The 25,184-nt window shown below is 45.3% G+C and overlaps 2 protein-coding genes and 1 long non-coding RNA gene across 7 annotated transcripts; 2 read left to right on the top strand and 1 right to left on the bottom strand.

Annotated features, from left to right (window-relative positions):
* Window positions 1-7,337: 7,337 nt before the first annotated feature.
* Window positions 7,338-10,349, bottom strand: LOC101753823 (FBD-associated F-box protein At5g56370). 3 transcript variants are annotated; one of them, XM_022826549.1, is made up of 5 exons: window positions 10,205-10,349; window positions 9,917-10,035; window positions 8,554-9,402; window positions 8,301-8,441; window positions 7,338-7,885 (listed from the first exon to the last, which is right to left on the bottom strand). In XM_022826549.1, the coding sequence occupies exons 1-5, from the start codon at window positions 10,272-10,274 to the stop codon at window positions 7,508-7,510; spliced, it is 1,557 nt and encodes a 518-aa protein (XP_022682284.1). In that variant the 5' UTR covers window positions 10,275-10,349; the 3' UTR covers window positions 7,338-7,507. The 3 variants fall into 3 exon arrangements, with proteins under 3 accessions (XP_022682284.1, XP_004968970.1, XP_022682285.1); XM_004968913.3 differs by having other exon boundaries at window positions 8,554-8,796; XM_022826550.1 differs by lacking the exon at window positions 8,554-9,402.
* Window positions 10,350-10,557: 208 nt separating this feature from the next.
* Window positions 10,558-11,974, top strand: LOC111257434. The gene is made up of 3 exons (XR_002677961.1): window positions 10,558-10,825; window positions 11,092-11,220; window positions 11,338-11,974. It is a non-coding gene; the product is annotated as an uncharacterized LOC111257434 (long non-coding RNA).
* A 1,651-nt stretch (window positions 11,975-13,625) lies between these two features.
* On the top strand, window positions 13,626-23,851 carry LOC101753012 (putative F-box/FBD/LRR-repeat protein At1g78760). 3 transcript variants are annotated; one of them, XM_012846179.2, is made up of 4 exons: window positions 13,626-13,966; window positions 21,578-22,502; window positions 23,123-23,281; window positions 23,374-23,851. In XM_012846179.2, exons 1-4 carry the CDS (start codon window positions 13,767-13,769, stop codon window positions 23,545-23,547), a joined length of 1,458 nt encoding a protein of 485 aa, XP_012701633.1. In that variant the 5' UTR covers window positions 13,626-13,766; the 3' UTR covers window positions 23,548-23,851. The 3 variants fall into 3 exon arrangements, with proteins under 3 accessions (XP_012701633.1, XP_012701634.1, XP_004968969.1); XM_012846180.2 differs by lacking the exon at window positions 13,626-13,966 and adding an exon at window positions 14,486-14,803; XM_004968912.3 differs by lacking the exon at window positions 13,626-13,966 and adding an exon at window positions 21,337-21,400.
* The last annotated feature ends 1,333 nt before the right edge of the window (window positions 23,852-25,184 follow it).

The raw sequence follows: 25,184 nt of genomic DNA, 5'->3' as shown, positions 1-25,184 counted from the left end.
ATCCTTTGAGCCTCTCGATTGTGAAGGCTCAAACTATGCTTCTTGGTCTGCTGATGTACTCAATACTCTTAGGAACATGGGTCCATCATATGAGCATGCTTTAGTTGCTAGAACTCATCCTCCAAAATTTGATATTGATCACATTGATTGGTCCAAGATCACTCTAGAGGAATTAGAGTACTAGCAACTCAAGGCTTGTGTTATTAACTTCTTGCGTAGCAATATTTGTGAAGATTTGCAGGATATTATCTTTGACATTGAAGATGTTCGTGAAGACGCACATCTCATTTGGAAGCTTCTCATTGCAACCTATGCTACGCCCGAATGCAGTAACGAAGACCAAGTAGAGGAGGAATCACTTGAGGAGTGCTCTACATCAACTGAAATTAACACTCACTCTCAAGTGTCACTTCTTGTTGAGAAGGCAGGCCGAAAGAACCAAGATCCGGTTCCTCCGCAGGAACCGGTCAGACTGGTTTCACAAACCGGTCAGACCGGTCCAGACAGGGCAACCGGTCCAGCGATCGTTACGGCCCTTTGTGAAGGCTCAAGCCAAGCTTCATCTACTACAAGTATTGATAAATCAATTTATGAAGCTTATCTGTTCTTGATGACTAATAAAAGAAAGAAGAAGACCAAAAAAGGGAAAAGCCAAAAGATTGAGTTGTCTAGTCCTTTGAACAAAGAACTAGAGCTTCTCAAATCAAATCATGCTTTCTTGGTATGTAAGTATGATTCATTGGCAAAATATTATGCATGCTACTAACCGTCTATCATGTGTAGCATCCTTAGAAAAAGCCAATGAAGTGCCCAAGGCTCAACTTGACAAGCTCACTAGTGAACATATGACTTTGCATATCACTCACAAGGAACTTCAGTGTTCCCATGAGAGGCTTGTGGAATCATATGCCATACTAGACATAGCTCATGAGGTTATGGTAACTTCGGTAAAGACTATTCAACCTCTCACACATACACGCTCATGCTCACAAGTAGAAATCAATTCTCTTAGCACTAACCCTTGTTGCTCTCAAGTAAGCCAATCTAGCATTGAGCATGTATTTGTAGAATCTTGTGACGTTGCCCAAGAAAATAATCAACTAATGCAATAGGTTGAAAAGTTCAAGAAAGATTTGAGTGAGTTGAAAGAGAAGAGTCAAGTGCAACTTTCTCAAGATAACCGTGAAAACATGGTGAAGAAGCTTGAGAAGGGATCAATCTCCACTTGCTCAACTCCTCAACTCCATCTCAAAATCAGCAAGAGCACGATTCAAAAAGAGAACAAGTTTGAACATATCAAGTGCTTCAACTGTTAAAAAATGGGGCACTTTGCACCTATGTGCCCCAACAAGCTCAAGGAAAATAAAGCTCACTCAAGCAAGAAAAGAAGTGTCGCAAGCAGAGAATATGCTACAAGTGCAAACAAAAGGGACATATCGGTGCTGTGTGCACCTTTGAGATCATTGGAGGGGAAGCTGACCCAGACAGGTCAGACCGGTTTCTTAAACCGGTCAGACCGGTCAAGGCCAGAAAAGTTCATAAATCCACATTACAGACTGAGATTCATGATTCAGGTTTTCTTTTATGCTTTCCTGATAATTTGAGATCCGTGATTCAGGTTTTAAATCTGATACCTTTGGGTGACCTTGAATTATCAGGAGCGTTTTAGCAGTTCTTAAGTCTCCTCACATGCATTTCATCAGACAATCACACATCAAACACGAAGTGAATTGCTGCCATTCCACCTGTTAAAGGAAACAATAAAGGAGTTCCTACATGCCGAGAAGTCGTATTACCAACAAACAAAAAAATATGGCTACACTGACTCTGGACAGTGATAGCCATAGGTAAAGCATAACACTGTATGCTGAAAATGGACAGTAAGAATGTATGCTAAAAATGGACAGTAAGAATGATGTTGTCAAAAGGAACTGCTAGACATTATTCTGAAATTGGACAGTAAGTATGATTTTGTCAATAGGATCGACTAAAGTAGCGGTGATGGCGGCGGCACCTCTGCATCAGGGTACTGGACGACAATGCCCCAGAGGCCCGCAATGTCTTCCCGCAGCTGTTCTACATGAGGGATGAGAGCAGTGCAGAGATGAGCTCGAAATTCTGATTCATCTTCTTCACTGACAGGATTGTCGGGGAGCGCTTTAAGCATTGTCTCAATCTGTGGGATGAGTACTGAAAGGACGTGGGCGCTGAGGTTGTCTGGCTGGAGCTCGCATAGAGGGGGGAGCTTCCGTGAGGTCGTCCGGATGTATTCAACCTCTGATCTCAACCACTCCCGCCATTCCATCTTGTCAACCTTGGGCCAAATTCCCACGAGCTCGAGAGATTGAGAAATCCAACCCACCTGACGATGGAGCTCGGAAACCTGCTCGAGCCGGTCCATGTTTCCGACCCACCACCCGTATTCCCTGACCCCCTCCTCGATGTCTAGGTACATGGTCTGTGCGTCAGCCATCTTGAACTTGATGGATTGAAGCATGTAGCGGCGCGGTTTCTCCAGGATAGTGGTGAGGTGTTGCCGCCCATCGATGCAGACACCGTGCTCCTCCTTTTTCAGTGCAAGGAAGTTGGCGGCTCCGCGGCCCGCCGGGTACGTGAGGAGCACGCCTCCAAGCAGAAGCACCTCCATATCTTCCAGTAGATGAGCGACCGTGGTCACGAAGTAGTTGGGGCGGGTGTCCGCATCGCCGCTCGCATTGCCGAGGTCGGCGGCGTTGGTGCCGAGCGCGCCGGAGACGTAGTTGGGGCGGGCTTCCGCATCGCCGCTCGCGTTGTCGAGGTCGGCGGCGCGCCCGTCAGGGAGCGCGTGGAGTACGGCCTTGACGCGTTCGAGGAGCGGGAGGACGCGGTTGCGGAGGCTCCCCGGCTGCGCCTCGCAGAGACCGGTGAGCAGAGGCGGGTCGTCCTCGAGGGCGCGGCGGACCACGGGCCACTGGGTGCTACCGTCGGTGCCCAGCGTGGCGTGGAGGTTCCGGAGGGACTCGGAGAGGCGAGTGAGGCTGTCGTGGAGGTCGCCGGCCTGCCGGAGGCGGTCCAGGTTCCCCACGAACGAAATCCCGATGTCCGCCGCGGCGGCCTCCTTCAGGCGCTTCAGCATCATCGGCGCGTCGCGGAAGAGGACCCCGACGACGCAGACGTGGTAGCGGTTTGGGAAGTCGTCGGGGCGGTCGATGATGGACGCAAGGGCGTCGAGGTTGTCGATGGGGACGGGCTGATCCTCCTCCTCCTCCTCGTCGGCGTAGAACCCGTCGCCGTCCTCATCCGACGGCAGGCCCCCGTCGCCGTCCTCATCCCACGGCAGGCCCCCGTCGCCGTCCTCATCCCAAGGCAGCCCCCCGTCGCCGCCCAACCCCGGCAGCTCACACGGAGGCATTGATCGAATTTCGGGCCGGACGGGGTGGATTTTGAGGATTGGTTAGCCTCTGCTTTCGGTTTGTTTCGTTTCCCTCCCTTTTATACAGATAGATACAGGTAGGTCGGTGGAGGCCGCCGCCCAGCTCAGCCGTCCGATCTGACACCACTTAACGGCTCCGGATGACCAACCAAGGTATATACAGTATCAGCTAACCAAAACGAAATGTTAAGCTATCCAAAATGACAAGTAGTACTAATACACTAGCAGGCTTAACCACATTTTATTCATTAAGTACGTAGCAGCCTAAGTTAATTGCAAGATGACTCAAGTTAATTTAAGACATCCTTATTCTGTCATCTGCCATTTTAAATTTCAGATTGTATTAAGGATGTCTAGCTTCTGTTTGCAGAGTTCAGTTCCACCAAAATCATGAGGGAGACCAGATTATGCTCAAGGAAAATAAACCTCACTCAAGCAAGCAAAGAAGCGTCCAAAGCAGAGAATATGCTACAAGTGCAAACAAAAGGGACATATCGGTGCTGTGTGCACCTTTGAGATCATTGGAGGGGAAGCTGACCCAGGCCGGTCAGACCGGTTTATCAAACCGGTCAGACCGGGAAAGGCCAGAGAAGACAAGTGCAAGTAAGAAAATCAAGAAGATAAAGTGTCAAGAAAATACAAAACTCGTATTTTCTATACTTGCCGGAAAAAAAGGTCACATGGGTAAGGATTTTTCCACTGGTAACATTTCCAACTCAAACCTTGTCCATTATGATTTTAACAATCTTAGGAATGACAAAGTTGGTACTTATGCTATAAAAGTGATTAACTCACCTCAAACTAGCATAAGAGCCATTTGGGTTCCTAAGCATCTTGTGACTAACCTTCGTGGACCCAATAAGATTTGGGTACCAAAGAATGCTTGCTAAGTTTGCAGGATCGACGAGATGCATTGGATGCTTGGCTAAGACAAAGAAGTCAAGGATACATCAAAATGGCCAAGAGAAAAGCTATGTTGTGAAATTCACATAACCAATGTCATCTCGGTAACTAAGTGCTTAGTGTAATGTTCTAAGTCACACATATCAGCTTTGGAATCTTAGTAAGAAGCAATCTCACAAACTCTAAAAATACGTGTTTCATGAAAGTGACTTGTACTAATTTGTGAAGCTTACTCCATTATGCCATGATGCTCCTAATGGCTCTATATGAGAGCATGTGTCCTGTTCCATTACAGAAGACTAAAGATGGACTTAGTCACTAATTCTTGGAACAAGACGCAGGAAAGATGATCAAAATGGGATGTCTCTGACAAGACCGGTCTGGCATACCGGTCTGACCAGTTTGGACCTGAGCTGCAAATTGATGAGGTAACCAAGTCCTTGATCATAGCATGGAAACCTTAAGATCATGCATATTTTGCAGTAAGACCTTTGGCACAAACTTAAGTTGGTTAAATGATACATGTGCCGTGACCAAGATTGTGAATAATCTCCTCTCGTTCATCTATGGACAATGTGCAAATAGCAAGAAATTCAAACTCTTCTTGCACCAATTCAGGGGAGCTTATTCCAATGCTTGTGTCATTTGTGAGACTAACAATTTCTTCTAGTGAACTTGTAGTCTTGTATATTTGTGCACTTTATGCTATCTCATGGTATATTATGCTTTGGCTAAGAAAAATCAATGAGAGATAGCACTATTGTTAGAGAGTTAAGTTATGCACAAAAATAAATGGCTTAGGCAAAGGTACACTTCTTATGCACTCTTGTATCTACCTTATGCATCTAGGCCCTTTCTCATGCTAGTGTGTGCACTTGCATGTGATTACCTCAAGTTACCTTAATGTGCCTCTTTTAGATATTTGGTTGATACCTTCTTAACATTGAGCCTGCGTCATAGGCCTTCATATAAAGTAAGGTATGAACTAAATATACTAAAATGCTTCCTAACTTGAAGTGGTTGCATGCTCTATGTGACATAGGATAGATGTTTGGAAATGCAACTAGCATGCCTAGGATGTGTGTTACTTTGAAAATATTTGGCTCCTGTCCTCGTGACTCAATTGACCCGCTTGTTCGCCTTGATTGCTTGATGGCTAGTCACAAGTGGTGAGATTTTATCAAGTCCATATAATCTTTATCTATCTCTCTCACTTCTCTCTTGGAAGAAACAAGAAATCTTGATCTACTTGGACTGCCAATAATCTCTATAAAGATTTTTCAAGCTTGGATTCATGTCTATCTAAATGCTTTACCCAATCTTGAGAACAAAGAAGTGGATCAAAACCATCCTCAGCATTCATCTTGTCACCTGGGTCATACCGGTCTGACCGGTATGGAATACCGGTCTGACCGGTCACCCAGGAAATTTCTCATTTTCACCCCTCCGAGCTTTTAACTGTATATACCTTTCTCCTTACCCCCTTTACTCCTCATTTCACCTGATACCTATCCCCTCCTGTCCTCAACACCGGCTCCTCTCATCCTTGGGTGATTTGATGATTTAACCAAGTTTTGATTTGCCTTCTTGAACGATTGATCTCTCCCTAGGCGGTTTGACCGGATTCTCAACCGGTCATCCGAATTCCTCTCAAGTTATTCTCTCCAAAGGTATTCAAATCACATTCTTGCCCGATCTATCAATTCCTTATGTTGATTTGAAATCCCTTTGGTAGATCATCTCTTGATGACCCTTAGAACCTATTCCTGTGATATGACTCAATTCCGTTGGCTGCATTGACGAGGATAACGATTCAGGGTTAGACTGGATAGACCGGTCGAACCGGTCATCCATACCGGTCTGACCGGTGTGTACAGTCCAGCCCCAGATCTTGATTTTCTCATGCATGCTCAACTTTATCTGTAAAGTATTGCTTCTATCACCCAAATGTTCATATTATATCAGTTACGGCTGCCAGTATTGATGTATAGGACCATTGGTACATTTCTGGGTGCAACCGGTTACGCAGACCGGTCTGGCCGGTCTGGCCCAAAAATGTCCCAATTTTCTTAGTTCTTAGCTCTTTAATCCTTACATCCATCCTATATTATTCCTGGTGTCTTACAATATCTATTTCACATATCTGTGACCCAGGATCAGCAGATATGCCTAAGGGAGCGCATGCCGAAAGAATTAAAAAGAGAAGAGAGGAAGAACCAATTGTGCATGGAGCTAGCTCTCGATCCTTGAGGCCGCGAGGACAGAAAAGAGCTCCTGCAGATGATGATATTGAGGAGTGTGAGGAGAGTGATCATGAGACTAGTAGTGATGACATAGAGGAGGAAGAGTTCACTATTCAGCATCGCAGTGGCAAGGAGCCCGCTGGCAGTAATGGGAGGAGCAGTGATAATGATGAGGGTGGAGAACATGATGATGATGGAGATGATGGTGGAGAAAGTGATGGTGGTGGTGATGAGGAGGATGACCGTCAGATGCCTGAGATACGTAAGTCTCCTTATCTTATATCAAGGGGGCCTACAAACTACTTTGGAGACGGTATGATTGGGCTTGCCAAGAGGCTAAGGAGAGAGGATCCCTATAATGTGCCTAAGAATGCTTTCGACTATAGATTTTGGAATTTGTTTCAGCAGGATTACTACACCATCGTCATTCTTAAGAAAACTAAAATCACACGTGAGGCACAGTGGGTGGATTGGGACTACATGAGGAAGAAAAATGACCCCATCTTTAATGAAGTCATAGAGGCTTGTGCTAGCAAAAGGATAAAGCACATCATGGGCTTCAAGCATAGTTGGAACCGGGCTTGCTTAACCACATTTTATCCATTAAGTACGTAGCAGCCTAAGTTAATTGCAAGATGACTCAAGTTAATTTAAGAAATCCTTATTCTGTCATCTGCCATTTTAAATTTCAGATTGTATTAAGGATGTCTAGCTTCTGTTTGCAGAGTTCAGTTCGACCAATTTCAAATTTAAAAATAACAGATGACAAAATCATGAGGGAGACCAGATTATAATTTTATAACACCACAGATAGCAGTAGATTGACAAGCCGGTGTAGAAAAAAAATATATCAAACTAATAAATTCAAACAAATCGAATAGATAGGGTCCACAAACAATCCCTCAAAATTTAACATCGAACACAGCATGCACAACGTAGCTAGAAGAACCTAAAGATTGGCAACATGGCACTGGCTGCAGGGCTCCAAAACCTTAAATTTAACAGTTGAGGGAACTTTCCCCACAATATATCTTTCGACAGCCTCAACAGCACAGTGGGCTTTTCTGATAGCATGCATATTCATTCCTTTACATGTGCCTCTAGTGTCAAAACCGCTGGTTGTATCGAGCACAAGGTATCGTAGTGATGAGGTATTCTCAACAATTTGACATGTTAGCTCAATCAAGCTCTTTGACGAGAAGAATTGATTGATTGATACTTTCTTGAGGCTGGCATGGTGGAATCCTGGAATCCGCCTAATATGTAATGAATCTGCATTGAAATCTTGAGGTATTGTGTCCTGCCTTCCAAAAACATATTCTCCTGTCTGCACAAAATCAATATTGATGCCACTATCCTCCAATGACCAAATGCTTTGAAGTACATGGACATTATGATAAATATTCATTGCAGATCTATTAGCTAGCAGAATAAAAGAATTACAGAATGAAAATGTCACCAACAAGTTGCCCTGCACAGAAGGAGATTTAAGTCCTAGAACAAGTAAAAGGTTGTGTGTTTGGCATGGTAATGAATATCATCCGTGGCGCCTAATAAATAATAATGTCTACAGAATACTAAGCATGAGTAGTTCTCAACTCATGAGAAATATAAGCCTATGTCATGGCCAAGTAAGTATCATATGAAAGACAAACTTAGCCAAATGATTATGTAGAAGATGTACTGAGGTACTCAAAGTTAATTTTTTAGCATGTACATCTCTGAGAAATTAACGTACTTACCGATAAGAAGAAAGTTTCCAAGGCTGGACAAGCTTCAAGAAAAAAAACCAGAGAAAAATAATCGTATCCAGTGCCACAAAAATAAATCTTCAGGCGCTTGAGGTGGAGGAATTTGCCAGGCAACACTGGCATTTTGAAAGTCTGAAGAAAGATATGCCAAGGTTAATAAATGTTCCAAGTTGTTCAAGAAAACAATAAATATTCCAAGTTGTATTGTATACATGGAATAAGTTAACAATTTAGATTTAGAGACCTCTTCTGATGATGACAAGGTAAGGGTTTGAAGTTTCGACGCGATGGACTGGAGTTTGGTCTGAGCATATTGGATCATGCCAGAGTAATATACACCATGCATAGTCATGTATTTCAGTTGCGATGAGTTGCTGATTAATATTTCCATGGGTGGGCCGCTGAACAAGAAAGTGGTAAGATTTGGAGCATAAATTTCTATAGTTTGTAGCCTTGTGCACTTATACACCTTCAGAGTACTAAGCTCCTGCAGATGAGAAGGTATGATCAAGAAAGTGGTCTCATTGCAATTGGTAAGTTCAATATATTCCAATGAAATTGCACTGGAGAAAAGGCATTGTATCTCCTCCCCAGTAGTGTGGACAAGGTTCAGACACACGCTTTTCAAGCTTTTCAAACAACCAATTCTTAATGTCGGGTGAAAAGCACAAGAGAAGAGGGAGATAGACTGAAGTGAGCTTCCAGCACAAGATAAAAGTGAACATGGGGGGTTGTAGTCTAGCATGAGATGTTGAGGAAGCTCCACAGAAATATCTAAAATTCCAGATCTAATGGTAGCTTGGAGCCAACTGTCAAGATGGCCAGCCGTGATGACTTTGGCGCAACAGCGAACGTCAAGCTTAAGTGTCTTCACCCCAATGCCAGAGTGGTTTTGAATAATGTGGTCAATTCTGTCAACTAGTTTCTTCGCCCTAGCATATGATGTACCCTCATTCAATTTCAAGCCAAAAGTTTTCTGATTAAATGTGAGATTAGGGAAGCATCTCCAAGAGCGCAGACATCTATGAGACACACAGGCAGCACGGGCAGCATCTGGTAGTGGCAGAAGGGAAAGTATATGGCACAATATATCCTGCAACAACAATGGTTAAAAAGTTGGACATTGCTATTTTAAAAGTAAAAGCCAACTTCAGACTGATCAAACATCAAACAATAGACGATAATGCTATTCTTAGCACATGGACTTTGCACTGGATGATAATGTGCAACAGATGAAGAAACAAAGCACATGGACTTATAATGCCATTGGCAGATTCCCTTTTGTTTACTCTGGACCTATCACTAGCTCTAAGCAATCAACCCTTGTAAAATCCGATGCCGCCAAAAGTGAAAGATGTACTTTAGGAGTTAACTGCTTGAGGTAATTGCAGGAGGTGCAAAGCAAAAATCAGAGCAGTAATGTGGTTGAGTTCACACCAATTAAGTACTCATTATTAGTTGAGTAGTGGATAATTTTTTTTATGAGTAGATATGAGTTTGCTAACAAACTGCTACAGTTACAATCCAATGCGCCAGTTTTAAAACGCAATTGTTATTATATTCTACAGGCAATTATATTATTTTAGGATTGGCATTCGATTTCTTACCTCTGGAAGCTTATCAAGCTCGAACAGTGGCGCAGCGTCTTGGGATCCCCCAGAAATATCACCTGGTTGGCAAGGTGGAACCCCTTGCATGCGTGTTGAAACTTCCGTTCCATGGCGGTCTGCACCACAACATCATTCGAAGAGGACAGATACCCAAAATCAGGACCCCAAGTTTAACGCCAAACAGTACTAGCTGGGAGAGAATCGCGTTTCGAGGATGCCAACAGGCCAGCCAGATGCGATTGGTAAGGGAAACTGAAGAAGAGGGAGGGTTGCGGAGGCAGAAACCTGTTCTGGCTCGCTGCCGCCACCTCCAGCAATTCGGCTTTCGATCCGGAGCGCTGCCCCTGCCCGCCATGGGCTTGATGCGAAGGCGATCGACGGAGGGCGCGGAAGCTGGGAGGGAGATGTCGCCGGCGCAGCCGTCGTGTTCTTATTTATTTCAGAGGAGTAGAATCGTGTGTTCCTAGAGCTACAGAAGAAGCCTTCGATTGACTGGGCCGGAGTCAAAGACTTGTACAGCCCATTGGCCAGAAAAGGAAACCCAGTTAACCCCAGCTCCAGAGACGGACAAGAAAGTTGAGACAGGCAAGCCCAAAGAGAGAGAGGCCTCTCCTCTCAGTTCCCAACGCCGCGTCGTCCCAACCCCACCCAGCAGCGAGATCGCCGGCCGCCGCCGCTGATGGGCGAGCTGATTCTCTTCCGCTTCCCGCCCGCCGACCCCGCTAGCGCTCGTCTGCAAGCTGTGGTTCCACATTCTCCGGCGAGGGCTTCCGCCGCAGGGCCCCCGTGCTGGTCTGGTCTGGGATGAGGACGATCTCATGAATGATGAGCTCGCCGTCTGGGACCCCATGACAGGCGAGGAGCGGATGACCCTTCCTGGTGGTGCTAGTGGACACCGAAGCAAGGGTATGCTCGTCACATCTACTCGTCGGAGATTGGCGTGTGGAACGAGAACAAACCTGCCATTTGGTTGTGTGGTGTGCTTTATGGATCGTTGGTGTCAGGAGTACTAGTTACTAGTCTCTTTTAGCTCTAAATAGAGTGCAATCATAGCATGATACTGATATTGATTCCTTATAAAAGTCTGGCATATGAAATTTAAAATGCTGCAATTTTACTCTAGTACTAATTTGCTTCAACTTGTTGAAATTCCAAGAATGCTTTGTTTGCAGGTAAAACTGTAAAAGTGGTACGGTGAACTGGTTATGCACTTGCTGCTGAAGGAGACTCAGAAAAATCTGCTCCTGAAGCTGACATAGAACAGCCTACTGTACGTCATATTGACTGAACTTGAAAAGAAGGTAAAACAATTAGAGTTGCGTTTTGTTTTGCTTCATAAGCCTTATACTGTATCATTCATTAAGATGATTTGTCTTGCTTCTGAGGAATAATGCCATCTCTGAATGGTTCTGTCTCAGCGTGAAGAACTGGAGCAAGCAATGTCGAAAGGGGGAATAACCGAGCTGGCCGGGGTTCCTGGATTTGCCAAGCCCTGCAATAGATGAGATCATGAAGATGATTGCATCCAGGGCAGCTGTTGGGTAGAAAGTTGCTGATGGGCAAAGAGCTGCATCTTTTACTTCTTCTCAGATGGCCACTTCGAGCAATGTCTCTGGCTCAGTCATGTCTACGGCAGCAACAACCAGAAGTACTGTAACTGACCTCGGGGTTGTAGGCAGAGGTGTCAAACGAGCTAGCAGCCTAGCGTCAAGGTGATAACAGCTGAACCTGCTCAAGAAGCCTGCAGTGGATTCAGCACCTGTGAGAGGAGATAGCAGCAACAGCTCTGAGAGCAGGTTCTTCATACAACACAGAATGGTGATGATTCTGTATCGAAGTACAGTACAAGTTCACTAGCCCTACCCCTCATGCTAACTTGCTGGAATCTGTTAGCTGCCTATGTGGTTCAATTCGGTTTCATTTAATGTGGCCTGATGTCAGCCGTTTTATGAAAGCTATTTAGAAAAATGTTTTAGAAGGGGCTGCTTGAGACATTGACTCATTCTGAGCTTTGTACCTTGTAAAGGTTAAATTGCTGAGAAGTTCATCAAGCATGGCGAGTCGTGCCTATATCATATTATCATGCACGTGTATGTTTCGAGAGACATGTGCTCTTATGTGTCTTTTATTCATTTATCTATCTGTTTGTTTCTCTGTATGTATAGTAGCCCATCGCTTGCGGATTCATTGCTTTGCTGTTGACCAAGGCTATTTCCGTATCTCGTTTCTTATCGTGATTCTGAATTGTGAAAACCTGTTATGAACACAATAACTAACCCTACAATACTACTGCCAAGCTTCTCGTGTATGGACCGGTTAGAGCATTGAACTTCAGGAGTCGTTGAAACTCCTCTCTGGACCCGGGTTTGAAGCATGGCACCTTAGCCCAGAGGGGGGAGTCTCCCCAAGTGATCAAGATTTTTTTAAAAAAGAACAACAGCAGCAGTACTTGGAAGCCTGTGAGTCTCCAGCAATCAAGGAGGAGACAAAGGGAGATAAGAGTGTTTATTGACTTCAGGACCAAAGAAAAGGGAGATAAAAGTGAAGGAACTTTCATGTCCATTCTCATTAAAACTTAAACACATATTAACAATTCAGTAAGTAGCTGATACAGATGAATAGTCAGGGAAAAGGATGCATGTATAATAATTCATGTCTAATTGTCTATCAACTGGGAAGTGTTTAGTGTCATCATACTTTGAATGTCCTGGAGTTGTGACCCCACGAGAAACAGTTCATCCTCAACGTTTTCTTCGCCCTCCATATCTCAGTTCTGCACACATGCCGTACAAAACAAAACATAATTGAATACAGATGAACATTTAGTTTTAATTTTCAAAAACAAACTAACAATTGAATTTTAAAAGCAACCACGCCTATAGTTGAACAATTAAGTGGTTAAGAGAATAAGTAGTCGATATGGTATGCCCATGTATACTTACCAATTTAGTAGAAAGATAATATCTTTACAGCCCTACAATATAGGTGTACCAAGGCCTCAGGGTATGGCTGTACCCCATAAAAACCCAAACAAAGTGACCACTAGTATTAAGGATTGCCACACAGTTTGAAAAAAAAAAGAAAGAAAGCAAACAAACATCAATGTAGCATAAGAACTAGCATTCTTCCCATTTGAATCCCAAGCCTCATCCTATGCACGGCACCTGTCCAGACCGGTAGAAGCTCCTAATATGTGAATTTTACAAGTTTTTTTTTAATGTTCTGTAGTGCTCACTCTACTATCGATATTACTGTGTAGTTTTTTGTATTTTTTTTTCTTATGACCATATGTACTTTGTAATTTTGTATTTGATAGCAAGGAAAATTAAATAGAGGCAATTGAAGAGATGAAACTAGGATGTCAGAAATTACAAAAGGCTAGGAAACAACCCAATCATTATAGTTGTAGATGAAGAGGGGTATATATAGAACACGGAGTACATGTGAGACCAAACGTTGACTAATACGATTATTTCCTCCGGTTGGTTAGAGGAAGCTACATATTTTTGCCATTGATAAGACCACATATTTTAAAATGTACATTAGCATCACTTCCGTGGATCATGTCAATTTTAACCAATAATTGGGTACAAAAGACACAAACAGTTTGAGCTTTCCCTTGTTTCCCAGATATTCCTAACCACCAACAAGAAGCTGTAAGCATGTGCCCTGCCTTCTTCGGTTTTTCATGCCGCCCCCACTTCATCTTCCGAACCGTCGCCCCGCCGTCTTCTCCGGCCTCTTGAAATGCAGCGCACCCCTTTATCACTGCCATCTGAAGCCATTCTCCTGTCATTCCCCCTCCGATCCAAGAGCTGTTGTCGCCGCGGCCTACTGCTCCTCGTCCATGCCCAACATCAAGCATCGGAGCTACGCCATGCCCACCAAGACAAGGGGCCGCGGCACTGCACCCCCGTGTTGCCGACTTGCAGTCACATTGGTCCTCGGCCATCTCCGTCAGCATCAGCCTGATGCGCAGGCACCAAGTGCAACGACCCGCCTACGGTTGACGCCATCGAGGGCTCCAAGATCATCAAGGCCTACACGGTATGGTCCTTCCCCACTCCGCTCCATTTGTTGTGTGAATATTAATCCACATTACACGTTGGTAGGATACTAGCCAGATCCTTATTTCAGATGTATGGCTAGTGAATACTGCCATGGTTAGTTGATGTAACTTTGTTAATTTGTTGCCTCATGAACATCAACAATGGGAAGAAGAAGAAGTGTTAGCTAAATTTTGTTGCATGTTTGCTAACCTTTTATGCAGAGAGTTCGTTGTTTGGCCTATACATGCAGAGAGTTCGTAGATTTTTTTCAAAAATAAAAAGACAGAGTTTGTAGACTGTTGCCTGCCTATACATATTTCTCTACGTAGCAAGAGAATCCCTGTCGCGTGTCTCCGTCTAAAAGAATCTAAAAAGGAAATCTACAAAGGAAAAGAAAGTAAAAGGCACGATTCGTGTAGCCTTCGGCCCGTGGAGATCGATGGAGTCCATGGGAAGCGAACAGACATGTCATCTCCCCTTCTCCCACGCTGAGAAGTAACTGTAGCCGACCCGTGGCTTCAGTTTACTCCCCTCTGCCTTCTTCAGTTTCTCATGTTCTTCCATCTTCCGGACCCTGAAGAGAGATCCTCGCCCACCAAGACGAGGTGCAAGTGGCACCTCCCGTGTTGCCGTCACCTTGGCCCTCGCCGCCACCGTGGATTGTCCTCGCTTGCAGCCGCCGCACAGCGCTTAAGACCTCAAGCAGATTGACGTTGTCGCTGGCGCCGAGAAGCAGCTGTGACTCGGTCGGCATCTGTCCAGATGCGCAGACACCGCTTCATCAAGTTCAATAAGGGCCCGACAATCCTTTACACCACTGAGTAAGGCCTACACGGTATAAGTATAACCCTTCTCCCTCCCCTATATTTGTAGTGTGGTGCGTTGCTTTAGATATGTATATGTCCGAGCATATGCATTTGCTTAAGATGCATGGGAGGTGAAACTGACATGGTTTGTTTGTTGAACTTTAACCAATGGGGGAGAAGAACTGAAGAAGCAGCCCTATACTGTACGATAATAGCTAAGACACAAGATTTAATTTTTATGAAATGAACGCACTAATCTAATATTCTGAGAAGAACTGAAGGAGCCCTATACTGTACGGTAATAGCTAAGACACAAGACTTAATTTTTATAAATGAACTCATTGGTCTAATATTGTAATCAATAACGCCATAACAGGCTCTTATGGTCTTCTGGCAAATTAGCTGTTGATCAGGGCCCTAGTAGGTAGCAGCAACCTGTGCGTGTGACGGTTTTCACATTAATTTTCCTTTCAATGCCAAGTCCCAACAAAGGGGCTTTTTTGTTTATGTTTTGGAGCTCCACAGTAGTATCTTATTGTTTTGCTTTAGCGTGTGCAATCTTGTGGTCTGTTATCAACATTACTTTCTATATTTTTGAATTATATCAGATGCAGGTTAGGAATTATGTTTCTGCTAGCACTTTTTCCCTAAATCCTAGACACTTAACTTCACATATTGCAGATTGAGATTGTAGATTGATGTTTTGAGTCAATATTTTGTTTGACTGACTGTACAACCCACAGTTTTAGCAAATCAGTAACCTTGTTAAGTGAGTAATTAATAGTTCTTAAATGAAGCAAGCTATAAGATAGATATACCATGAAAGGAAAAGACAATAATGTTAATTCTTGAAGTTGATAAATTGGTATCCAAGGCAAAGTAGCTGTACAGTATGTTGCACATCACTCTCCTTTGCACAACTATTTACCAGTATAGTGCAAATAAATTGCCACCACTCCAGCCTCCACACAAGTTGCACGTGAGGAGTTGGCATAAGCTTCTAGAAGGGGGAGAGCACCTGGCCGGCCAACCTGTAGCAATGACAGTATGAGTTCCTTTTCAGATAGCCAATGGGAGACCCTCAGGGTACCTACCAGTCAATGTGGCAGTTTGCAGCACCATCTAAACAATTATACGCTCAAGTTTCTCTAACCACATTTCGACAAAGAGCCGAGTGCCACATGCACTCGACGAAGACCAAAAACACTCGGCAAAGGCTTTGCCGAGTGTTACACTCGGCATATAGCACACGGCAAATATTGTGTCGGCAAACACCACTTTGCCGAGTGTCAAAACTCGTGCACTCGGCAACCATTTTGCCGACGGCCAAAAACCACTCGGCGAAAAGACACACTCGGCGAAATTTGCTTTGACGGCGTTGAGGGTAATGGCAGATTTGCCGAGTGCCAGACGGCAGGCACTCGGCAAACACAGCCTGTTTGCCGAGTGCCAGCACACGGCAAAAATAGCCTCTTTGCCGAGTGCCAACACACGGCAAAAAATAGCCTGTTTGCCGAGTGCCAACACACGGCAAAGACGGCCTGTTTGCCGAGTGTCGTGTCTCTTTGCCGAGTGTTAAGGCAAAAACACTCGGCAAACAAGTGGCGCCTGGTGCTGGAACAGACCACTTTGCCGAGTGTTAAAGCCAAAACACTCGGCCAAGGCTCCTCTTTGCCGAGTGTTACACTCGGCAAAGTGGTCAGTACCCCCTTTTTTCCCGTTTTGTCACGTATAACGGACCCCTCTCATTTCACAATACACATCATCACAGGCATTTGTAATAAACAATCACATGCATAATTCACAACCACCATTAGAAGCATTATTCATAAACATCACAGGCATAATCCAACATAAGCATGAAACAATCCATAAATCCAAGTTCAAGTCATAATTTAGTTTCAACCAAGTTCACAACCAAGTCTAGTTCCGTGGAGGTCAAGGAGACCACTGCGATAAATCTTGATCTTCATTATTCGAAGCTGCCGATTGATTCTGCACATAGGATAGGACATTCTAAGCTAACATCTAAAGTTGTCAAAATTAAAGTATTTAATCTTAAACACAATGTGTCAAGTGACTCACAGGAGTAGTTGTGAGTGGCTGAGGCGGAGGGAACAACATCGGCGGTGGCGGAGGCAAAGATTGACCCATGCTCGAAGCAAAATTCTGCATGTACTGGAATATCTGGTCCATCCTCATCCGATTTTCTTCCTCCATCCTCTGTCGCATGTCCTCCATCTGCGCCACCATCTCCTCTTGTTTCTTCCTTGCTACTTCCACCTGGGCCTACAATATTTCATTGCAATGTTATAATGCAAAGCTAAAGTATAACGACAAATGAACGATGAATGGAAGAGAAAGAACCTGAAGAGCCTCCATCTGGAACTGTGCAGTGGTGGGTCGTGGCCGTATCGCCGGGCTCGAGTCCGTGCTCCTTGCTCGGATCTGGGAGAGAGTGGGAGTAGAGGCCGTGTCGATTACGCCGTCGCCAATCAAATATCGGCCATGCTTCTTGCCTCCTCCCACCCTCATCATGATTTCTCCATCAATGTCCTCGGAGCTCGGATCAAAGTCTGGCCCGTGAACCTCCCTAGCCATCGCTGTATACTCGGAGACGCGACTGTGTATGCTAGGATGGTTGTACGCCTCGAACGGGTCGTCTGGGTTGAAATCGATATCAGCCGTCGCATCGCCCTTTTTGGAGAGGACCCTTGCCTTGAGCTGGGAGCAAGGTTGGCCATCATGTGACGACGACTGCGGCAAAAAATACAAAATGATTAGGAATTATGTAGAATTGAACGTTAGAATAAAGAATTAAAGTTGCGTACCCATTTTTCTCTATATTCATCTAGGCTTAGGCTGCCTTGATCGTGTGGTGCAGTCGGCATCTGCAAACGCCGCTGCCGGCAAGAAAGGTGGTTCTCCAACCACCCGGGCTCCAACCACACGTCGACCATCTTCTCCCAGCACTGGATATGCGTATGACACCACCATGGAGGCACCTACATCATCAAGCGTGTGACATATGAAAAAAGAAATTGAGCCTAATTAATCTTAAATAGTAAGTATCAACGTTCTTTACTTACCCTCATGAATTGGTCCTTGGTCAGGTTCATTGTCTTTGCCTCTTCTTTTCTAACCTTCATCCGTCTGTATTGAGCGTGGAATTCGATGATGGCCTGGATGTGCGCCTCGTAATGCATGTCCTTCACGAGCTTCTTGGCGGCTACATCAGAGACGGCCTTCGCCTTGGCCTCGAATCCCTCCTGGCATCTATACAAATCCTGCATATAGACGCGTATACAGTTATTATTTCAAGAATGTCGAACGTAGGTGATGTATTGAGCAATTTAGTGCGAGGAGTACTTACCCACAGCTCGGCCTTCACCCGCTCCGCTATGTTAGGGAATCTCCTCTGTTGACGATCAGGGACGTCGGGGGCGGCAACGTAGTGGTCCCACGTGTAGGTCAACTGCTGCTGTCCGGCGTACACCACCAAGTCAGGGAAGTGAACCCTGCACAAAAGGCCAAGGATCCCGTTGGCCTTACGGTTGTGGTCACCCCCACTGAGCTTAATCCAACTCCTGCACAAGTGATTAATATAAATTATTAGTTTTTGTAACTTTCAACATAAGAACATTATTGAGAATATTTAAAGTTACTTATTTGGTCCCAACTGCTTTAATCAGAGGGCGTAAATGCTCAGGTATCGGACGCTTCGGGAGGGATGAGGGACCTCGCAACCATATCTTGGACTAGGCATCCCCTGCCTCCCTGTCCCCCTCCTGCTCCTGCTGCTCCTCCTCCTCCCCCTCCTCCTGCTCGTCGTCCCCAGAGGCGTGTGCGGAAGGTAGCTCCTCCTCCTCCTCCACCTCAGGTTTAGGCGATGGGGGCCTCGCCGCTTTACCCTTCCCTCGAGGCCTCTGGACCTCCTCCTCCTCCTCCTCCTCAACCCTACGTCGAGGCCTGCCTCGACGCCTCCCTCGACCGCTCCCTGACCGTGACCCTGACCCTGAACTAGTCCCTGTAGCGGCTAGTCTCTCGCAAATCGACGTGAGCTTCCTGATACCGCCCACCATTGCTCAATGACCTACAATTAAAAAGAGTAAACCAGTCAGCATAAATAAACAAAACATAATTAGAAAGATATGCAAATTATAAATACAGGGAGGGGCGCGGTCGGTCCTTGTGACAACACCAAGGAGCGGGGGAGGAGCGGTCACTTGGAGCAGAGGGGAAGGCGTCGCCGGCTCAGGCAGCGGCATGGTGCGGCGGGGAAGGCGTGGGCGCGTGGCCAAACCGGGTAGCGGCATGGCATGGCAGGGGAGGCGCGGCCGGCCTGGAGGTGACATGGAGGGGTGGGGGAGGTGCAGCCGGCTCGCGCGGCCACTTACAGCAACCGGGTGGCGCGGCCAGCCCACACAGCGGGGGAGGTGTGGCGGTGTGGAGCGGTGTGGTAGGCAGTGGGAGAGTGAGGAGGAGAGAAAGAAGGGTGGTTGTGGTGGGATCCATATTTTTTCAGAGAGGCAAAATTATCTTTTCACATGGCATTTAACGGTGATCGGATGGAAAATCTAATAGAGTGTCATGTAAGGAACCAAAGTTATACCCGGTATCAAATAGGGAACGAAAAAAATTAGAGGACCAAGAAAGGAACAGTAACTTTTCTAGTGTTAAATAGGGAATTGCCTATGTTGTTTATGGTGACCTGGTGGGCTGTTATTCGCTGGAATTTTGGAACCAAATTGTGTAAGGATAGGTGTTTGAGATGAATCGTCTTTCTAAGGTTGACTATTAAAATCATAAGTGACGTGTGAACTTAGCGTAGCTCAGCCACTAAGACTCCGTGATAGAAATTGCCCACTTAAATTTGAGTTCTCAACCCGACACGGGTGCTCACATTTTTCTAGATTTATTGTAGAATTTAACCTACGTTATTCTTTGTAGATTTATTGTAGGATTTAACCTACGTTATTCTTCCTTTGATAGATTATGACATGCTTGTCTCTTTCTGTGATAGATTATGACATGCTCATCGAGAGCAAGACGTACACGGTGACTTCATCAATCTCAAGATAATGATGGACCCATGGTTTGAACCTAGGGTAGGCCTAACGAAAAATTTAATATGCAATACATAATTCGGTAACAACAATACGGTATATTCAAGTATAAAATAACCAAAATTCGCATGCCAATGGACACATCAATGACAAATGAATCGACCAACACTTCGATACGCAATCCGAAACAGGATTGAGCACAAACCTATTCCTATGGACATGCCAATGACCAAATAATCAGGGAGTCAGTGAACCTATACTTCCAGTTTGCGATTTGAAAGCGGATTGAGCACATACTAACGGACTCTCGACACACCAACGACCAATTAATCACTGACATACACTGCAATTGATCGACCATGACAGCACTTAGGGTGTGTTTGATTGGTTGTATCATTTGATTCATGTATGAAATGATTCAAAATAATAATTATCCTTTTGTTTGGTTGGGTGAATTGTACCAGCTCATCCAGGATGAGACCATCCCACTTAATACATTATTCTACTAATTAGAGTGAACCATTTGGTCGAACCACCCCATTCAGGATCATCCATGCATGCATCATTTGGTGCATGCAACCAAACACACCCTTAGTGATTAAGACAGAGGGATGGCTCCAGTGCCGGCATCGCCCGTCGGGCAAGCGGACTGCTCAGCAGTATTGAGGGACTGAGGCGCGGACGGCATCGGGGGACTCGTGGGCGATGTGGGGCTAGGGCTTGCGGCGCGTCAGGAGGGTGGCGACGCCGTCGAGCCGACACCGCGTGAGTCAGGGCCGTTTGGTTCGGCTGCTTATTTTTATTTTTAGCACCTATCGCATCGAAGGTTTAGATACTAATGAGAAGTATTAGACGTAGATTATTTATAAAACCCATTACACAGATAGAGGCTAAACGGCGAGACGAATCTATTAAGCCTAATTAATCCATCATTAGCAAATGTTTACTATAGAAGCATATTGTCAAATCATGGACTAATTAGTCTTAATAGATTCGTCTCGCCGTTTAGTCTCCATCTATGCAATTAGTTTTATAATTAACTCATATTTAATCTTTCTAATTAACCTCCAAATATTCGATGTCACACGGACTAACCTTTAGCTCGAGGAACCAAACACCCCTAATCAGTCAGCCAGGTGGGTCGAGCTGGCCTCGTGCCCGTGTGAAGGGGTTCTATGAGCAGGACTCCATGGCATCAGCTTTGGCCAATTATTAGTTTTGGGATACAAGAACTACTACAAATATTTGGGCTAAAATTTAGGGTAGTTCCAGGCCTACTGGACTACCCTTTGGGTCTATTAATATCTCGAGATCTGCCAGCTCAGTCCGTTAGAAAATGCTAGTAGGGTGAGTGCACGTACGTGTATGCAGGTGTACGTGCCGTATTTTGGGGGAAAAAAATCAAAAGTGACAGTTTTTCTAAATTGAATTTATTTATTTATTATATTTCCACACTCCACGGTACGGCAAACTGCAGTAAACCCGTTCTAGCAGGACCCCGACTGCCTTCTGGAAGCCGGTTGCAACCGCTGGAACTTCGGGAAGGCTTCTGAGCGCACGGTTTGCTCGAGCCTCCTTCCTCCTCATCTGTTTCTCCTCGTGAAAAAAATCGATTGCTACCATTTTTACCCGGAATTCTCCCTTCTATTACCGTTTTCTTGCACCATCTTGATCCCCGTTCCGATCTGCGAATCTATTCGTTACTCACCGCGATCCTCCATTCTCGCCTTGTTGCAGCTTGTTGGAGCATCACCTGTTCGACGAAATGCCTCGCTACCCTGACCCAACGGCAGAGGCGTCTGCTGGAAGCGGTCGCACGGTTGTGGCCCCGGCGCTCGCTCCCGGGACGGAGTACGGGATCGACGACCTCCCCCGCGACCTTCTGCTCCGCGTCCTCTCCTGCCTGGACGCACGCCAGGTCGTGCAGACGTGCGTGCTGTCGCAGCTGTGGCGCGACCTCTGGCGCGACGTGCGCCGCATCAACGCCTCGCGCCGCGAGTTCGAGATCAAGAACGACGGCGACTACGACGCGCGCAACCCGCTGTTCAAGAAGCTTGTCAACCGTTTTCTCATGCTCCGTAACCCGGTTCCCTTGGAGGAGTTCCGCCTCTGGTACTGCAGCCGTTCACAGATCAAAGGCGACCACGAAGAAGCTAACCTATGGATCGGCAACGCTTTGCTCTTTAATGCTCGGTCTGTCGAGGTTTACGTCTGGGGTGATAAATTGGACATCGATCCTGCAGTGTTTACTTCAGAGCACTTGAGGAGCCTGCTTTTTGATGGAGTTATTTTGACCCCTGGTTTCTTTAGGCAACTCCAATCCGAGTGCAGAGCATTGGAACGTCTGATCTTACAGGACTGCCCCATTACTGACGTTGAGATTTCCTCCCAGACTCTGAAGTTTTTGTCCATTGGGCAGGAGTGTTTGTTTCAATCTGATGATCAGGCTTCTATTTGCACTCCAAACCTCATTCATTTTGGCTTCTTTGCTCACGCTCCTCATCCTAGAATACCTTTACTGAAGAACATGGAATCACTAGTGACAGCATACATTACACTCGATGGGTTTCAGTTCAATGATACTCTGGTTGATGATATCCGTCAATTTCTCTTGGGCCTTTCTTGTGCCAGAAAAATGGACTTGTATTTTGGACAAACAAAGGTATGCTTCTTTGTTTGACATTTGTGCATCCATGCAAGTATCCATAAGCCAATATCTGAGACCTAAGAATGGTATATTGTCTTTGTTCTGTAACTGCAAATCTAACTGCTTGATAGTTTATTCTATTGCCAAGTCATGTGTATACTCTATAGGATGATTACTTGTCTCAAGTGCCACCATAAGTCCATAATACAATCCATTTCATACACTTGACTCATTCAGACATTCAGTAAACAATTCACCGTACATTACCTTCGTGGTTTGGCACTCAAAAGGAATTGATACATCCACGTGTTCTAGGCGGCAAGGGCAGAAAATACATCTTGTTCTGTAGTAGGATGACTATCTATCATCAGTGTTAATTACTGCATTTACATATGTGAAAAATAAAGGTACAGTGCTACCAGCAGGTGCATCAATTAGAACATTAGATCGCTACAATCCAACAGATTGGTCTTGCATGTGAATCTTTCATAATGATTAGATTACATGTGATTTACATAATCAACTCACTTGAAGCATAGTATGTGAAATGTTGTGATTTCTCTCATCCACTGTGTAGCTACATAGACAATTGCATGGCTTGTATGCCATATCCTAATCATTTGGACCTTGTGCAGCTGGCCATACTCGGAAATAATTTGCAGTGGTGCCCAAAATTCAACAATCTTAAGCTGCTGACTCTTGGCACATGGTGTCTGGATGCAAATTTCTATGGATTGATAGTCTTCCTTCAGAACTCACCTAATCTTGAGAAGCTAACTCTGGAACTAAAAGAGGTGCGTGATTCTCTCCACATGCGTATTCTCCTCGCATGAAAATTTTGTGCATGTGCCATGAAGTTAAAACTTGTATGCTTTTCTTGCTGTAGTATGTTGGTGCACCTAAAGCACTCATGGGCGAGCAAGGAAATAGATCGTTTGCATGTGAGCACCTTATGACTGTTGAAATCATTTGCTCGGAGCATGGTCCCATGATCGACAGGCTGAAGGAGCTTTTGCTTGGGAGTGGCATGACCCCTTGTCAGATTCATATCAGGCACTAGATAAAGCTCATTTCGTACAATTGAACCTTTTCAAACTGTTTCTTGTCCCTTCGTTTATTTGTGTATTACAAGAACGTATGCTTGTTTAGCTGGGGTCAGACTCTGTAGAAAACTTTTTCAGTTTGAATGGATGGATGGATGTATGCATGTTCTGATGAAATACAATCATGTAGACGTCAACATTGTGTTTCCTAAGCGGCCTTATGGTGGATGCATCTTCGGAGGAACCGGTCATTTTCCTATGTAACTGATCAATTTCAATGTAATAACGACAATCTTTTGGAAGCATATTTATTTGGGTGAACTGCTTTCTTGGTTTTTTAGCTCCCTTGCTGCATGTCTATGCATATGACGTGTTTACTTTCTTTGCTAACTATATAATCTGAAAATATCAAATGCAAAATATTGACTTGTAATATAGTTTTTTTTTTGAAAATCTCCATGACATCTATATGCGTGTCTAACGAGATAGAAGAACATATTGGAAGTTAAATTGTTGGCCGACAAAAAGAAAATAAATTGGGAGGAGAGCTTTACTTTAGTCCACGAGGCAAAACCCTTGCTTAAAAACCACCGCTGCCCACAGAAGCAGCGGTCGGCGGCGCCACCAGGTGGAAGCATGTGGTGGCAGGACGAGGAAGGTGGACCAGCGCATCCGCAAGCTCATCTAGAACCACATAGAAACGAGTTATGGACTTTTAAAGTCTGAACAATAAATTTGTCTGTATGCTATTGCTAACTTTTTATTGGTATGTGTTCACCGTTGCGCCTTCAGTACCGGTCCAAACCCCCTTTAATACTAGTTGTGCAACTAATATTACTAAATTGGTATTAACGTGGGTCCTTTAGTACCGGTTCAAATAACCCGTGGGTCCTTTAGTACTGGTTAAATTGGCTGCCACGTCGCACGTGGCCGAGGCCAATTTAGTACCGGTTGGTCTTCCAAATCGGTACTAAATTCTTTTTTTCTTTTTTCACTACTGGAAAACAGACCTTTAGTCTCAGTTGGTAGGGATCAAATCTTCCGAAAATCCATCCGGGATTAATTTTTCAAGACAAAAGGGGGTCCTCCGGCCCCTCCAACACCTCCGTCCACCGAGTGCTGCTCCGCCCGCTCCGGCTCCTCCGTTCGCGCCGGCCGCCCGCTCCGCCCGCCCCCTGCGTCGGTGCGCCGGCTCTGGCTGCCCGCTCCGGCCCTGCTTGCTCACGCCACCACACCTGCCCGTCCCGCTTGCCCGCGCTACCACCGCCGCTTGTCTGCACCGCCACCCGTCCGTGCCGCTGCGCCAGCTTGCCCGCCCCGCCTGCACTTGGAGGACCTGCGCCTGGAGGAGATAGAGATAGTCAGATAGGAGAAGAGATAAGATAGAAAGCGAGAAGAGAGGAGAAGAAGATAAATGTGTGGTGAGGGAGGGGAGGAGAGAAGAAGAAGATAAATCTACAGCGCAGTGCGATCGCAATAAAAACAATGTCCTTTTTTACGGAGAGCAGGGTTTTGTTGTGGTTGGTGTTACCAACCAGGACAAAAGGTCCTCCTTTTATCTCGGTTGGACTAAACATTTTGCCCCGGTTGGAATTACCAACCAGGATAAAAGGGTGGTCTTTTGTTCTAGTTGGAATTACCAACTGGGACAGGG

This window comes from Setaria italica, chromosome V (genome assembly GCF_000263155.2).
Source record: "Setaria italica strain Yugu1 chromosome V, Setaria_italica_v2.0, whole genome shotgun sequence".
Classification (NCBI taxonomy): Eukaryota; Viridiplantae; Streptophyta; class Magnoliopsida; order Poales; family Poaceae; genus Setaria; species Setaria italica.
Note: the sequence above shows the minus strand (reverse complement) of the source record. Positions and strands in the feature narration are given on the sequence as shown.

What these genes read in the sequence shown, in the direction of transcription:
- LOC101753012 (XM_012846179.2), top strand. Translation starts at nt 13,767, where the DNA reads ATGCCCAACATCAAGCATCGGAGCTACGCCATGCCCACCAAGACAAGG. An exon ending in AGATCATCAAGGCCTACACG is followed by an intron (nt 13,967 to 21,577) that starts GTATGGTCCTTC and finishes GCCTTGTTGCAG; the next exon opens with CTTGTTGGAGCATCACCTGT. An exon ending in TAACTCTGGAACTAAAAGAG is followed by an intron (nt 23,282 to 23,373) that starts GTGCGTGATTCT and finishes TTCTTGCTGTAG; the next exon opens with TATGTTGGTGCACCTAAAGC.
- LOC101753823 (XM_022826549.1), bottom strand. Translation starts at nt 10,274, where the DNA reads ATGGCGGGCAGGGGCAGCGCTCCGGATCGAAAGCCGAATTGCTGGAGG. An exon ending in AGCTTGATAAGCTTCCAGAG is followed by an intron (nt 9,403 to 9,916) that starts GTAAGAAATCGA and finishes TTGTTGTTGCAG; the next exon opens with GATATATTGTGCCATATACT. An exon ending in CCTTGTCATCATCAGAAGAG is followed by an intron (nt 8,442 to 8,553) that starts GTCTCTAAATCT and finishes ATCTTTCTTCAG; the next exon opens with ACTTTCAAAATGCCAGTGTT.